This window comes from Uranotaenia lowii, chromosome 1, assembly GCF_029784155.1.
Source record: "Uranotaenia lowii strain MFRU-FL chromosome 1, ASM2978415v1, whole genome shotgun sequence".
Classification (NCBI taxonomy): Eukaryota; Metazoa; Arthropoda; class Insecta; order Diptera; family Culicidae; genus Uranotaenia; species Uranotaenia lowii.
The window spans coordinates 166,030,228-166,043,102 of record NC_073691.1 but is presented as its reverse complement, the minus strand read 5'-3'; the positions used below and the strand labels follow the sequence as shown (position 1 = coordinate 166,043,102).

Here is a 12,875-nt window from a genome sequence, read left to right as displayed (position 1 = left end):
AGCATTAGTGAACCTACATGTACAAAACGACCTTTATAATTATTGCAACTACATGCAACTACAATTTTTTTTAATGTTCCCGTGCCGATCCTCCGGTGCATAGGGCCGTTGTAAAAGACCTCCACTGTTGACGATCCGGAGCCAGCGTCTTCACTTGGTCCCAGTCAAGATTTTCGTGGACAGTTCGGATTTCTGTGGCTAGGCTTTGCCGCCACCAGTTTCGGGGTCTACCTCTTCTCCGATGTTCTTCTGGATTCCATTCTAAGGCCTCTCGGCAAATCTCGTTTTCATCTTTTCGCAGCGTGTGCCCAATCCATCTCCACTTACGTTCCTGAATCTCGATTTCTAGCGCCCTTCGATGACACCGACGATGTAATTCCTCATTTGAGATCCAGTTGCCAGGCCACCAAGCGCGGATGATACTCCGTAGGCAGCGATTCACAAAAACTTGCAGTTTTCGCATCGTTCGTCACCGCATATGTGCACCAAGTTTCACACCCGTACAACAATACGAATTTGACGTTTGAATTGAAGATTCGGATTTTCGTTCGTAGAGAGCTCTGGCGTGACCGCCAGATGTTCCGGAGACTCGCAAACGCAAATCGGACCTTTCTTGTCGATGTCTTCTGGTACCACCATCAGGCGTTATCTGGCTACCAAGATACTGGAAGCACTCCACTTTCTCAACCTGTTGTCCAGCTACCACGAAATTGGAAGGATTTTCTGTGTTGATTTCCATCGACTTGGTCTTTCCGACATTGATTTTGAGACGGTGAGGTCGTCGAGTTTGCTCAGCATGTCTTGTTGTCTTTAGGTGAGCAAAACAATATCGTCTGCCGTGTCAAGGTCGTTTGTTGCTCCGTTGTCGAAGGATTCCACGGCAATCCTCGGTTTGGTCTACAGTCAATCGATCCAATCCAAATCTCATCCGTTACGATGAGGAAAAGCAGCGGTGATAAAATACTTTCTTGTGTCACTCCAGCAGTTACCGGGATAGGTTCGGACAAGACACCGTCGTGCAAGACTTTGCACGAAAATGAACGATGAGATGAACTAATTTCTCTGGGACCCTTCGCCGTCTCAGAGCAGCTAAGATGTTTTCGTGATTGGATCGGTCGAATGCTTTTTCTAAATCAACGAACATCAGCAAAAGAGAGTCCTGGAAATCAATGATTTGTTCAAGTATGATTCGTAGCGTTGTGATGTGGTCCACACATGATCGACCGGATCGGAATCCAGCTTGTTGCCGTTGGAGGGTAGCGTCGATTTTCTCCTGGATCCTGTTCAGGATCACTTTGCACAGATCAACGTTATGCCTCGCCAGTTACCGCACTCTGTCAGTTCTCCTTTCTTCGGGACCTTTACAAGGATACCCTGCATCTAGTCGGCCGGGAACGTTGCAGTATTCCAAATGTCAGCGAAAAGACGGTGCAACATTTGTGCTGACAAGGCAGGGTCGGCTTTCAGCATTTCAGCAGGGATGCAATCGATCCCAGGCGCTTTGTTGAATTTCATGTTTTTGATTGCCGCTTCTATTTCAGCCAGCGAGGGTACTTCCGATTTGAGACCATTTATGCGACTTACTGTTGGCGCTTCGAGCTATGGGTTCATTTGTCCATCGCTATTCGTGACTCGGAAGAGTTGTTCGAAGTGCTCAGTCCATCGTTTGAGCTGATCTGTTCGATCGGTCAATAACTGACCTGCTCGGCCTTTTAGCGGCATTCTAGCATTAGTCCTTGCACCACTAAGGCGGCGAGAAATCTCATAAAGTTATGGGATATCTCCATTGGCGGCGGCTCTTTCTCCCTCTTCGGCTAAGCAGTTTGTCCAGGCTCTCTTGTCTCGTCTACAAGCTCGTTTAACTGCCTTTTCCAGCTCCGCATATCGTAAGCGGGCGGCTGCTTTGGCTGACCCGGTACATGCCTGCTCAATTCCGACTTTCGCCTTTCTACGATCATCGACCATCCTCCAAGTTTCATCCGATATCCATTCACTTCTTCTTCCACAAACTTTACCGAGAGTACCATGGATCGTCGTGATAAAGGCATTCTTGATTCCACACCACTGTCCTTCGACTGTTCCGTCTGTCGGCAACTCCGAGGCTCGGGATTCTAGCTGACGTCGTATCGACACCCGACTTTCTCCTCGCGCCGTTGGACACGCGCAAATCTCAGTCGTATCTCGCCAAGGACGAGGTGATGGTCAGATGCAATGTCTGCGCTTCGTTTGACATCAAGAAGGCTCCTTCTCCATTTTCGGCTGATGCAGATGTGGTCAATTTGATTCTCTGTTCGGCCATCTCGGGATACCCAAGTGACCTTATGTGCTGGTCGATGGGGGAAGAGCGATCCACCGATCACCATGTTGTTGTTGCCACAAAATTCTACAAACAGCTCTCCGTTTTCGCTCATCTGTCCTAGGCCATGGCACCCCATGATGCGCTGAAGGTCTCTGTTGTCGGAGCCAATCTTTGTGTTGAAGTCGCTCGCTTGTTCAGTTGACTGTAAAACTGCTATCTCTCCTGCTCCTCTTGGCGACGTCAGTTGGCGCATAATACTGGACCATTGTAAGGTTTGTAACCCGTGTTCTGAATCTGGCTACGATTATTCTTTCGTTTATCGGTTCCCATCTAATGAGGGACGCATGGGCCTGCGGGCTTAACTGGAAACCAACTCCTCGTTCCCGAGTAGCGTGTTCTCCTCGTATGCCAGAGTAAAGCAGTACTTGAGGCTTCAGGCGGCTAGCTTCTCCAGCAAGTTGAGCCAGCTTGCCTTGTTGGGCAAGGGATAAAACGTTCCAAGTTCCAATTCGTGTCCGTGTTTTTATGCTAAAGGTCGTCGCCAAAGTTCCAGGTCGGTCATTTCTTTCGGATTCCGTAACAATTTTATAAATCGGGAGCAGCAAGTTGTTAGCCTAAGGTCTCTATCCCGCGATGGGGCTGCCATCTTGGACTTAGCTGGAGGGAGCTGCTTTTCATAAATTTTGCCGCTCGCTGCGAGACAGAGGCTCGGATGTTGTTGCACGCCGCCCCTGACCTGGAGAACAGACGCTTGCGGCCACCTTTTCAGTCTGCATGGGACCAAAGCATCCACCGGGGTTGGGTACCCGATGTCCGCTTAAGTTACTCGCATCCCAGCCGGCACCACGGGGAGGTAGAGATAGGAGTTGTGAATAAGAGGTGATATGACCAGTATGATGTCTCGTGTTACACATTATTCACCATTTGCCAGTGAACTACAACAGCAACCACAATACTCTCCTTGGTTGAGTTTTCAATTAGAAAGCTAAACACGGTGGGCCAAAATACGTTATTAAAAACAAAAAATGACCACCAAAACGGCAAACGACATTCGATAGATATAGTATTCAGGCATCTATCCTGAAAATTTGGAAATGTTTCATCGGGCTTTTTTTAAATTAGAGCGATTTTAAATTTTAAGTCAATTTGCATTAGATTTCCTAGGGGGTTTTTCGACCCTATGTCCTATGACCATGGATTTTTCTAACTACACATATTTTAAGACAATCACCCAGTTCAATGACTTAATAGAAAATTTCATGCCCGACAACTTTGTAGAAGACTGGAAAAAGATTTGAGTTGATCCTGAAAAGTGATTGGCAATTTTCTAAAATTTTATTAGACTGATTGAAATTCGTCCATGTTTCTTAGGTTTTTTTTTCAATTCCGCTTCACTAAAAAGCGAATATCTTTCCAGGCGTAGTTTGAATCGTTTTTGAGTCTTCTGCCATTTTTTTCGTGCTTAAAATGTACTTAGCTGAACAAGGTAAATAGCGTAATATTGGCTTTCAAATAGTCATTTTTGATGACCTTCTTGGATTCAACAATAAAAATAAACGATATTTTTAATTTAAAATTAAAAATCAACACAGATGACCACTGTTATAGTCCACTACAGCATTTAAGAGATGATCATAGTACAACTTCGATGTATCGGGGTTTCTGAAAAATCATGATGAACACTCTCCGAGGCTTGCTCTCCGAATACACCCAGCGATTTTCCGGTGTATCACTAATCACTAATCATACTTCCATAGCCAGAACTTATGTCTGAGTCCCAAAGAATAATAAAATGTGTTATTATTCTTCTTTTCTTAGTTCATGTTTTTGATCATTTTAACATAAAAATATTAAAATAAATAAAAACACAAAGTGGTTGGGCCTACCATGGAGCAGAGAACGCAGAGACATCCGGAACACAGGAACAGGAAGAAACGTGGACCACCAGTACCATACGTTTCAAATGGGCAGTATCGTTGGAAGCATGCTAAGAAAAATGCTCCTTGATGAAGAAACCAAGCTTAATGTACCTATAGTGATTTCGCCAATCGCAGGGACTATTCTTCAGTGGTTGGAAATGATTTATTTTGTACACAGAAATCGCAAAACCTTAGAATAGAAGATTTTGAAGAATTGGTGTAATAAATAAAAGGATTGGGAATTGCTAAGCTATAATTTCTGTTTTGGATTTCTGTGTTCAATCATTTCTGGTCATCGACCAAGGATAAAGCGCCTTTGCTCGCTCTTGAAAAGAAAAAAGAACAAAGAGAAAATAAGTACAAAATAAACCTTTCGAGATCTGTTTAGAACTCGAAAGGTTTTCTAAGCAATCAATATAGCAATCTTTCTTTAAGAAAATAAAGTGAGCTTTCATATAGAAGATAAATATTGATCAACGGGTCACCATTTATGTTCTATAATCAAAATAATAACTTTTCATTTAGAAAGAATTTGTTGTATCTAATTGTACATTTCCTTCAGTCCCCAGATTTAGCTCAGTCTTTTATCAGTTCCACGTTGATGTACACTTTTAGCTCATATGCAATAGAACAAAATTGAAATAAAACTTGAGTTAACTTAAAACAAAACTAATCTTTAAAGTTTTTATAGATACCTTAAATACTACTAAATATTAAACCAATATAAAAATATTTAAATCACTCAAATTTGAACTATTATGAAAAGATACTTATCATTTAGCCATTAATTGGCTTCAGCAATTTTCAGCGGCCCACCAGCAGAAACGACAAATTGTTTTTGTCATAGCACGCCTTGAACTATTAGTTAAGGACTTCCCGGAAAACTAACCTTCCCACAACATTTCCAAACATAACCACTGCCCCAAGCTTTTTAACCGAATCATCACGACTACCTTTCTTCACTTAATAAAAGCATTTCATTTGTTGGACGTACAAAACACAATCACTAAAAGTGCAAATCCTAAAATTAATAGGAAACCAATTCTAGGCTCAACTGGCTTCAAGATCCACTCTTTAATTTTTCTTGCCCAGCAGCATAAACAGGCTTCAACACATTCGCTCCAAGCAAATTTAATGCAGCATAAAAAAAACAACACCACAAGCTTTCAGGAGCAACTTTCGATTTTTAATCATTGTACACACATCCGTCTGCGCGTTAAAAACATTTTGAAATAGATTTTCACAAAATTTCTTTTTAAATAAAGAAATAATTAATAATTTTCACTGGAACGAAAAACAAACACGTGCGATGCCATCGGGTCACCGCCTACTCCACACCCAGCGATTTTCCGGTGTATTCGCAAAAATCTTTTACATGGAATCGTAGAATGTGGAATTTGGAAGAGTTTTACAGTTTTTCTTGATTGTCCCCAAAGTCCTCAAGTTTCCGTTACGTGTCATCAAATATTGCTTACTGACATCGCAATATGGGCACGGATGTGCTGACGAATGAGCCATTATGCCCGTTATAATATTAATGACTTATAAATCTCCTGCACATATCCATCGAAGTCTTGCAACTGTAGCCATTCCAAGTTGGAGCAATATTCTCATATTTTTCTTCCAGTTTTGGGGCAAGAGCAAGAATCAAAAGCCTAATAGTTGACTAAATAATTTGACGTTATTATACTATAAGCCTAATGTTCATAACTATTTCTAAAATACCTTCGACCACCGCCATCCTTGAAACGTTCAGCTTTGGACTGCTGTCCCAGTGAAATCACCGACAAAGTAATTTAAAAAGAACCACCTCCACCGTCCATTCCAAATTTAAAAATTAGTTCCGCATCAGTCATATTTAGTGAGTCTCAAATCTTTTGAATATTTTTTTTTACATCGACGCAGTATACTACAGGTGCTTCTTTGACGCTTTCGTTTCCTCTCATAAAAAATTGCCAATAACTTTTCAGGATCAACTCAAACCTTTTTCCAGTCTTCCACAAAGTTGTCGGGCATGAAATTTTCTATAAATTCATTGAACTGAGTGGTTGTCTTAAAATATGAGTAGTCAGAAAAATCCATGGTCATAGAACATAAGGTCGAAAAAACCCATTGGAAATCAAATGCAAATTGACTAAAAATTTCAAATCGCTCTAATTTCAAAAAAGCCCGATGAAACATTTCCAAATTTTCAGGATAGATGCCTGAATACTATTCTTTCGAATGTTGATTGCCGTTTTGGTGGTCATTTTTTATTATTAATAACGTATTTTGGCACACCGTGTAAAAGCTCCACGACAAAAGCTTGGATCGATTGGAATCAATTACGGTACTACTAAAAATCCAGTGCAAAGTTGAATTTAAGTGTTAGAAAATCTGCGAAATTGTAAATTGGTAAAAAGTTCGAAAAACAGCAACCTTTGAAAATTCGTCAAAAGTTCTGTATTTCGGAAATGCTGTCAATGGCTTCCAACATGGCATCGAACTCAACAGGAAAACTTTCGTCGTCACAATGATCGTCATTACCTTGAGAGTAACGATCGAATTGGTCAGTATTGTTTTCATCACTCCAGACTTCATTCTCCGTAGCAGTGGAAAGCGCATTTTTTTGAGAAACAGCCAACTCATCTCCACATTTTTGCGCATTCCGGGCATTATCCGAAGTGCACGAATAAATATGTGTGACATCTGTACTGTACAATGCCAAAACGTCGTCGACAGTCTTTCTCAAATTTTCTGCAGTTTGTTTCTCGAAAATTTCTTGCATCGACAAGGTTCGGGTTATAATCTTCCCTTCGCGAAGAAAACGTGCGTTTATACCGAAAATTTTTCTGTTATGACGCGATGCTCCATCAAACTCCAAACAGAAAAAATGTTGGAGTTCGACCGAAATCATGTCTCTGATAATTTTTGCTATTTGAGGAATACAACCCGCGATGGCCTCGCCATATACCGGTATGTTCAACCCTTTCGCAACAGGACCTATCGTAGCGTGACAGGCACGAGAGTTGAAAAAATTGAAAGATATCGAGTTGATGGCGGCCATTTCAACCAATCCACACTGGAACTCGACGGGATCCACCTGAATTGTGATAGTTTTCAAACGCTTTTCTCTTGGAAATGACGATGCGGTTTGTTGTTGGTCAATTTGTTCAGTATTTTTCCGCTTGTATCCTTGTAGACCGATTCTTTCTGCGGTTTCAGGGTGCTGTTGAACCAAATGCCTTTTGAGACTACTTAGGACGTCCTTCAATTTTCCAGGACAACCAGGAAATTTGCACGTATAAACTTTATTTTGTGCATCTAATTCAAAAAACATTCGCCTTATGTCAACGCTGGACGATGAACCTATTAGAACAATATACAACCATAAAATTTTTACTTTCACATGTTGTAAATAGCTATCGACTGAATTATTTGTTTTTTTTTTGTTTAATATAAGATTGAGTTAAATTTTTTAAAATGTTTGTGAGGTTTTCTCCTGTAATTTGCAGGGAACTCCGTATTATTTAGCAAAAAATTACAAAAATCTCATCTTTTGAAAAGTACATTTATTAACTGGATGAGTTGCATACAAACATAAATTTGCTGCCGGTCCTGGAGTATATTTTGGTTGGCCCGGGATTTCGTCTGAAAAAAAACACAAAGTGTTAATTTTTAAGTCACCATAAAATCATCTTATAAAAATTACCTGCTTCATTACCCCGAATGCTGCTGAATCAACTTGTTCTTCAGGTCCTTGGCAGTCATATTGATGTTCTGCCCCAGCATCGTTGTTAGATATTGCAACTTGAATTAAAAAAAATCTGCAATGGCCAATTAATCTACATGTTGATATTTCACCCAAGCCACGCTGTTAGAATAAGTGGTTCCTCCATCCAGGCTTCCAGAAGTTCTAGTTGTTTCTGCAGAACTGGTAATGCAATCCACTTTAATAAAAAAAATTAACTTTCCCTGTGATTCGAGATGTCACTATCCCGAGCGGAATAATTGCAATCTTAGTGTGTAGGCTCGAGACTGGGTTCCCTCCCGCGATTTACATAAAATCAAAGCCACATTGTTCTTCTAAGAAAAGTTTTATTGAACATTGAATTAAACAGATTTAAACTGTGTAACCAAAATGTTGTTGTTACTGCACTACCTTCTCTGCTGTTAGGTTTCAGCCTGTAAAAAAAACGAAAAGATAATTTTCCAGTTCATTCTGAATATTTGAAAAATTTACCTGCTCAAGAAAAAATTCAAATTACTGAAACCAACGGTACTCCCATATTCAGCTAATTCATCAGGTGGCTTTTTGATCTTTGATCCAGCAGCGGCTCCATTTGTGGTATCCTGACGAGCGAGGTAAAACTGCGAGAGTTTATAGACGAAGAATAGCGAGCATAATCGCGAGCAGGTCTTAGTCTAGATAGGACCGGCAAGCGGTTCAGATGGAAATATCATACTATTCTTCAAGTTTGATCGTCTGAATTGATATCACAATCACTAATTAAAAATATCGTTTTATGAAAAGGAAACACGGCGCAAATAAACTTTTTTTTTCACTTTCATTACAATGTGGATTCATATTCCAATTTTTAATCTATGTTAAGATTAAATAAAACTTGATTAAAATTTGCACTTACCAGCCATTTTGATCAATAATAAACTATTTTAATAAAATCCTTTTCCTATAAATTGTAATTTGAATTAAGATTTTTGATTGCGGGAACGATGAAGTAACAAAAGGAACCTAACGACTAGTTTTAACTTATCACTCAAACGAAAATCCACACCGAGTTGCAATATATAATCGCTCCAAGTGGTTGAAAATTCTGAACTTGACTGCTTGACTGCTGTGATTGATACCAAACCCATCAAGAGTGCGCGCCCAGTTTTGAACATGAACCTAAACTTGCACAATGCACATGAGTTCAAGCATGTTTTCAAAGAAGCATGTTCAACGCGCACTTCGCTAACAGTGTTCATGTATGTACACAAAGTTCTATGCACATCGCACATGGGTTGCTCCGTGAAGACTGGTATTTCCTATTTTGGAAATCTTAAGTTGCAATAATGTTCCAAATCATGTCAACTTTTCAATCCTCTTTTCAAAACTAATCTGGTGTGAATTTAACAATTTTGACGGTTCATTGATTAAAAAGTGCGGGATTTACTAAACTTGTTGGTACTTTTTGTGGTCATGATCTTAAAATATTTAAAAAATATATCCCTATGCACAACGTATAGTTTCTAACTAAGTTAAAATTTTTTTGAGCATTTCGTAGCTGATCTACAATCTTTTTTCCGAAGCATGTTTTTTCGGATTTTTTTTTCTTAGATGTAGTGATTTTGAGCTAGGAGTGTCAAATTGACACCCCAGGAACTCTAACAGGTAAAAATTTCTGGGACAGATTAGGGTTGACTAATGGTTTAAAAAAATCGAAATTAGAAAGTCTGAGAGAGTTATTTTTCTCTGAATATTCACTGATAAAAATTGATGCCAAATTTTGCCAGTGCAGGTGCCCGAATTTGGAATCTCTTTGCTCTCAAAACAATTCGTATGCAAAACGAGGTATAGTTAGGCATAATTGCTAGCTGAATTTAGCATTAACATTGCGGACCAAATTCAAGATAGCTCATTTTGTCGCTTACTGTGGGTGTGCTATACTTAGAAGCATAAGTTGAATGTTATAAATTTAATAACGAAACTTAATTCTTAAAAATAAAACACAGCACCTTGAGTAACTCAAAGATACTAAATCCGAGGAAGTGGATCAAAAAGAAGTCATTTAAATTTTGTTAAATTAGCATCCATATCTAAGATATAAGCCATAATGCGTGATTGATTCAACGGTGCAAGATTCCCGCAAAAATATTTCAATATCCTACAAACACGAAAGCAAATGATTGTTTTAGATAATTTAATCTATTAGGATAGCATTTTAATAACTTTTCATTCATTCTCTTCTTTCAGAGATGCCCTGTTCTTCTTTCTGCTCCTGATCGATCTCTCGAAGGCCGGAATCCTGGCGCAGCTGGCCTTGTGCGGATCGAGTCAGTCCGAGGTCACAACGAACATTGCCCGTGGCATGGAAATTCTCGGTCCGGCCATATCGCTGGACACCCTGGTGGAAACGCTGGTCATTGGGGTGGGCACTCTTTCGGGAGTGGAACGGCTGGAGCTGCTGAGTGCCTTTGCCGTTTTGTCGGCCGTAGTCAACTACATCGTCTTCATGACCTTCTATCCGGCCTGTTTGTCACTAATCCTGGATCTCTCTCGGAACGCCGGCAATCTGATCCAAAAGAATAAAAAAGATAATCTGCTGGCTCGGGTGCTCACCGAAGAAGATCAGAAGCCGAATCCGGTCGTTCAGCGGGTTAAATTGATCATGTCCAGCGGACTTATGATCGTACACGTGCTCAGCCGGCTGACAATCGTCGAGAAAGATTCCGACCCGACCGACCACATTATGGCCTCTCACTCCCACGAACATCTGGCCGCACTCAACAAAACAGAACCGAACGAAATGTCCGAATTCATTATGAGGTAAGTGGCCGCTCTGGTTTATTGTTGACCCCCTGGGTTCGTTGTTTGTTTACCTATAGAGTTGTTTCATTCCGAAGTGATAGATGAGTGAGCGCAGATGTTGTGATAAGCGTAATTTGCGAAACGCGGAAACATTGCGCGTGGTTGTTTTCGAATGGGGATGGGAGAAACCGATCAAATGCATCAATTTCTGTGAATTGTTATTATCAACAGTTTCAGAGAAAGTTCGATTTGCGAAAATGATGAGTCAGTTACAGTCTTACATCTTTCCACGATGGATTAGTCATTTGAACGGGTGGTACACGATTTATACGGCAGGAAGGAGGGGGGAGGGGGAGGGGGTAGTAATTTAAGTATTCTATACTCAATTGAAACCGTTCAACCTTAACTAACCCATTTTTTTTTTTCACTTTAGATGGCTCTCGATCAGCACCGAGCAGATCGTGACGTACATTCTGATCCTTGCGCTGGGCGTCAAGTTCCTACTCTTCGACCGTCACAATCTGTCCGACCAGATTCTGCTATCGGTGGCAAACGAGGCGGCAGCTGCAGCGGCCGCGGCGGCTGCCGTACAACGAAGAAACCAGAGCCTGCTGGCCGGAACGAACGGTGGTCCGGTGGCCACCTTTACCCTGGCCGAAACCGTACCAACGGAGGAGAAGTCAACTCAAAGCGAACTGAGCCTGATGCCTGGGCGGGTTCAACGTGCTAAAAGTATGGGAGCCGATGACGAGTTGGACTTCGATGATTTGGAAGACGAGCTGTTGGTTGAGAGGGAACCAAGAACTGTGGAAGAATGTTTGCAGATTCTGAATGATACCGATGACGGAGCCACTGCTCTCACGGATGAGGAAATTAAAATGGTCGTTAAAGCTGGCAACGGGTACTGTCCTTTGTACAAAATCGAAACCGTGATTGCTAATCCGGAACGTGGGGTAAAAATTCGAAGGGAATTAATCCAAAAGGAAGCTGGCTTGCCGGAAAATGTTTTCAAGCACTTGTCCTATAAAAACTACGACTATACTAAGGTGATGAATGCTTGTTGTGAAAATGTGCTTGGTTACATACAGATACCGGTGGGTTACGCAGGTCCTTTGCTGTTGGACGGCGACCGATACTACGTTCCGATGGCAACGACGGAAGGTGCTTTGGTGGCCAGTACGAACCGGGGTTGCAAAGCTATATCTTGTCGCGGAGTCAACAGCTTTGTAGAAGACATCGGTATGACACGGGCCCCTTGTGTCAAGTTTCCTAACGTTCTTCGAGCAGCTCTCGCAAAGCGGTGGATGGAAACGCCGGATAATTTTGCATGCATTAAAAAAGCTTTTGATTCTACTAGTAGGTTTGCCAGATTGCAAGAAGTTCACATAGCCATTGATGGGCCAGTACTGTATACTCGCTTCCGAGCACTCACCGGGGATGCCATGGGCATGAATATGGTATCGAAGGGATCTGAGATGGCACTCCGCGAAGTGCAAAAAAGTTTTCCAGATATGCAAATTATATCACTGAGTGGTAACTTCTGTTCGGATAAAAAACCAGCCGCCATTAATTGGATTAAAGGGCGTGGCAAGCGGGTTATTTGCGAAACAGTCGTCCCGGCGGATAAACTACGAACAATTCTGAAGACATCCTCGCGTGCGCTAGTCCAGTGTAATAAGCTGAAAAATATGACCGGTTCGGCCGTGGCCGGCAGCATAGGTGGGAACAACGCACATGCTGCCAACATGGTTACGGCCATCTACATTGCCACCGGACAGGATCCGGCACAGAACGTTACTAGCAGTAACTGCAGCACCAACATGGAATTGTACGGAGATAATGGAGACGATCTGTACATGACCTGCACAATGCCCTCGCTAGAGGTGGGAACTGTTGGTGGAGGAACTGGTCTTCCGGGTCAGGGTGCTTGCTTGGACATGCTGGGCGTAAGGGGAGCGCATGCGACAAACCCAGCCGAGAATGCCAAACAACTAGCCCGCGTCATCTGCGCCACCGTCATGGCTGGAGAACTAAGCCTTATGGCTGCTCTGGTCAATAGCGATCTAGTCAAAAGCCACATGCGGCATAATAGGTCAGTATAAATTATTAATGAATTAAATTCCTTTTGCAAATCCTGTGAACAAGA

The 12,875-nt window shown here is 41.6% G+C and overlaps 1 protein-coding gene across 1 annotated transcript in view; it reads left to right on the top strand.

Annotated features, from left to right (window-relative positions):
* The window catches only part of LOC129744002 (3-hydroxy-3-methylglutaryl-coenzyme A reductase), a 78,958-nt gene that overhangs the window by 64,567 nt on the left and 1,516 nt on the right, over positions 1 to 12,875 (top strand). Inside the window, exons 3-4 of the mRNA XM_055736327.1 lie at positions 10,175 to 10,747; positions 11,163 to 12,821. Of these exons, the coding sequence (XP_055592302.1) occupies positions 10,175 to 10,747; positions 11,163 to 12,821 (2,232 nt within the window). The remainder of the gene's footprint in view (positions 1 to 10,174; positions 10,748 to 11,162; positions 12,822 to 12,875) is intronic.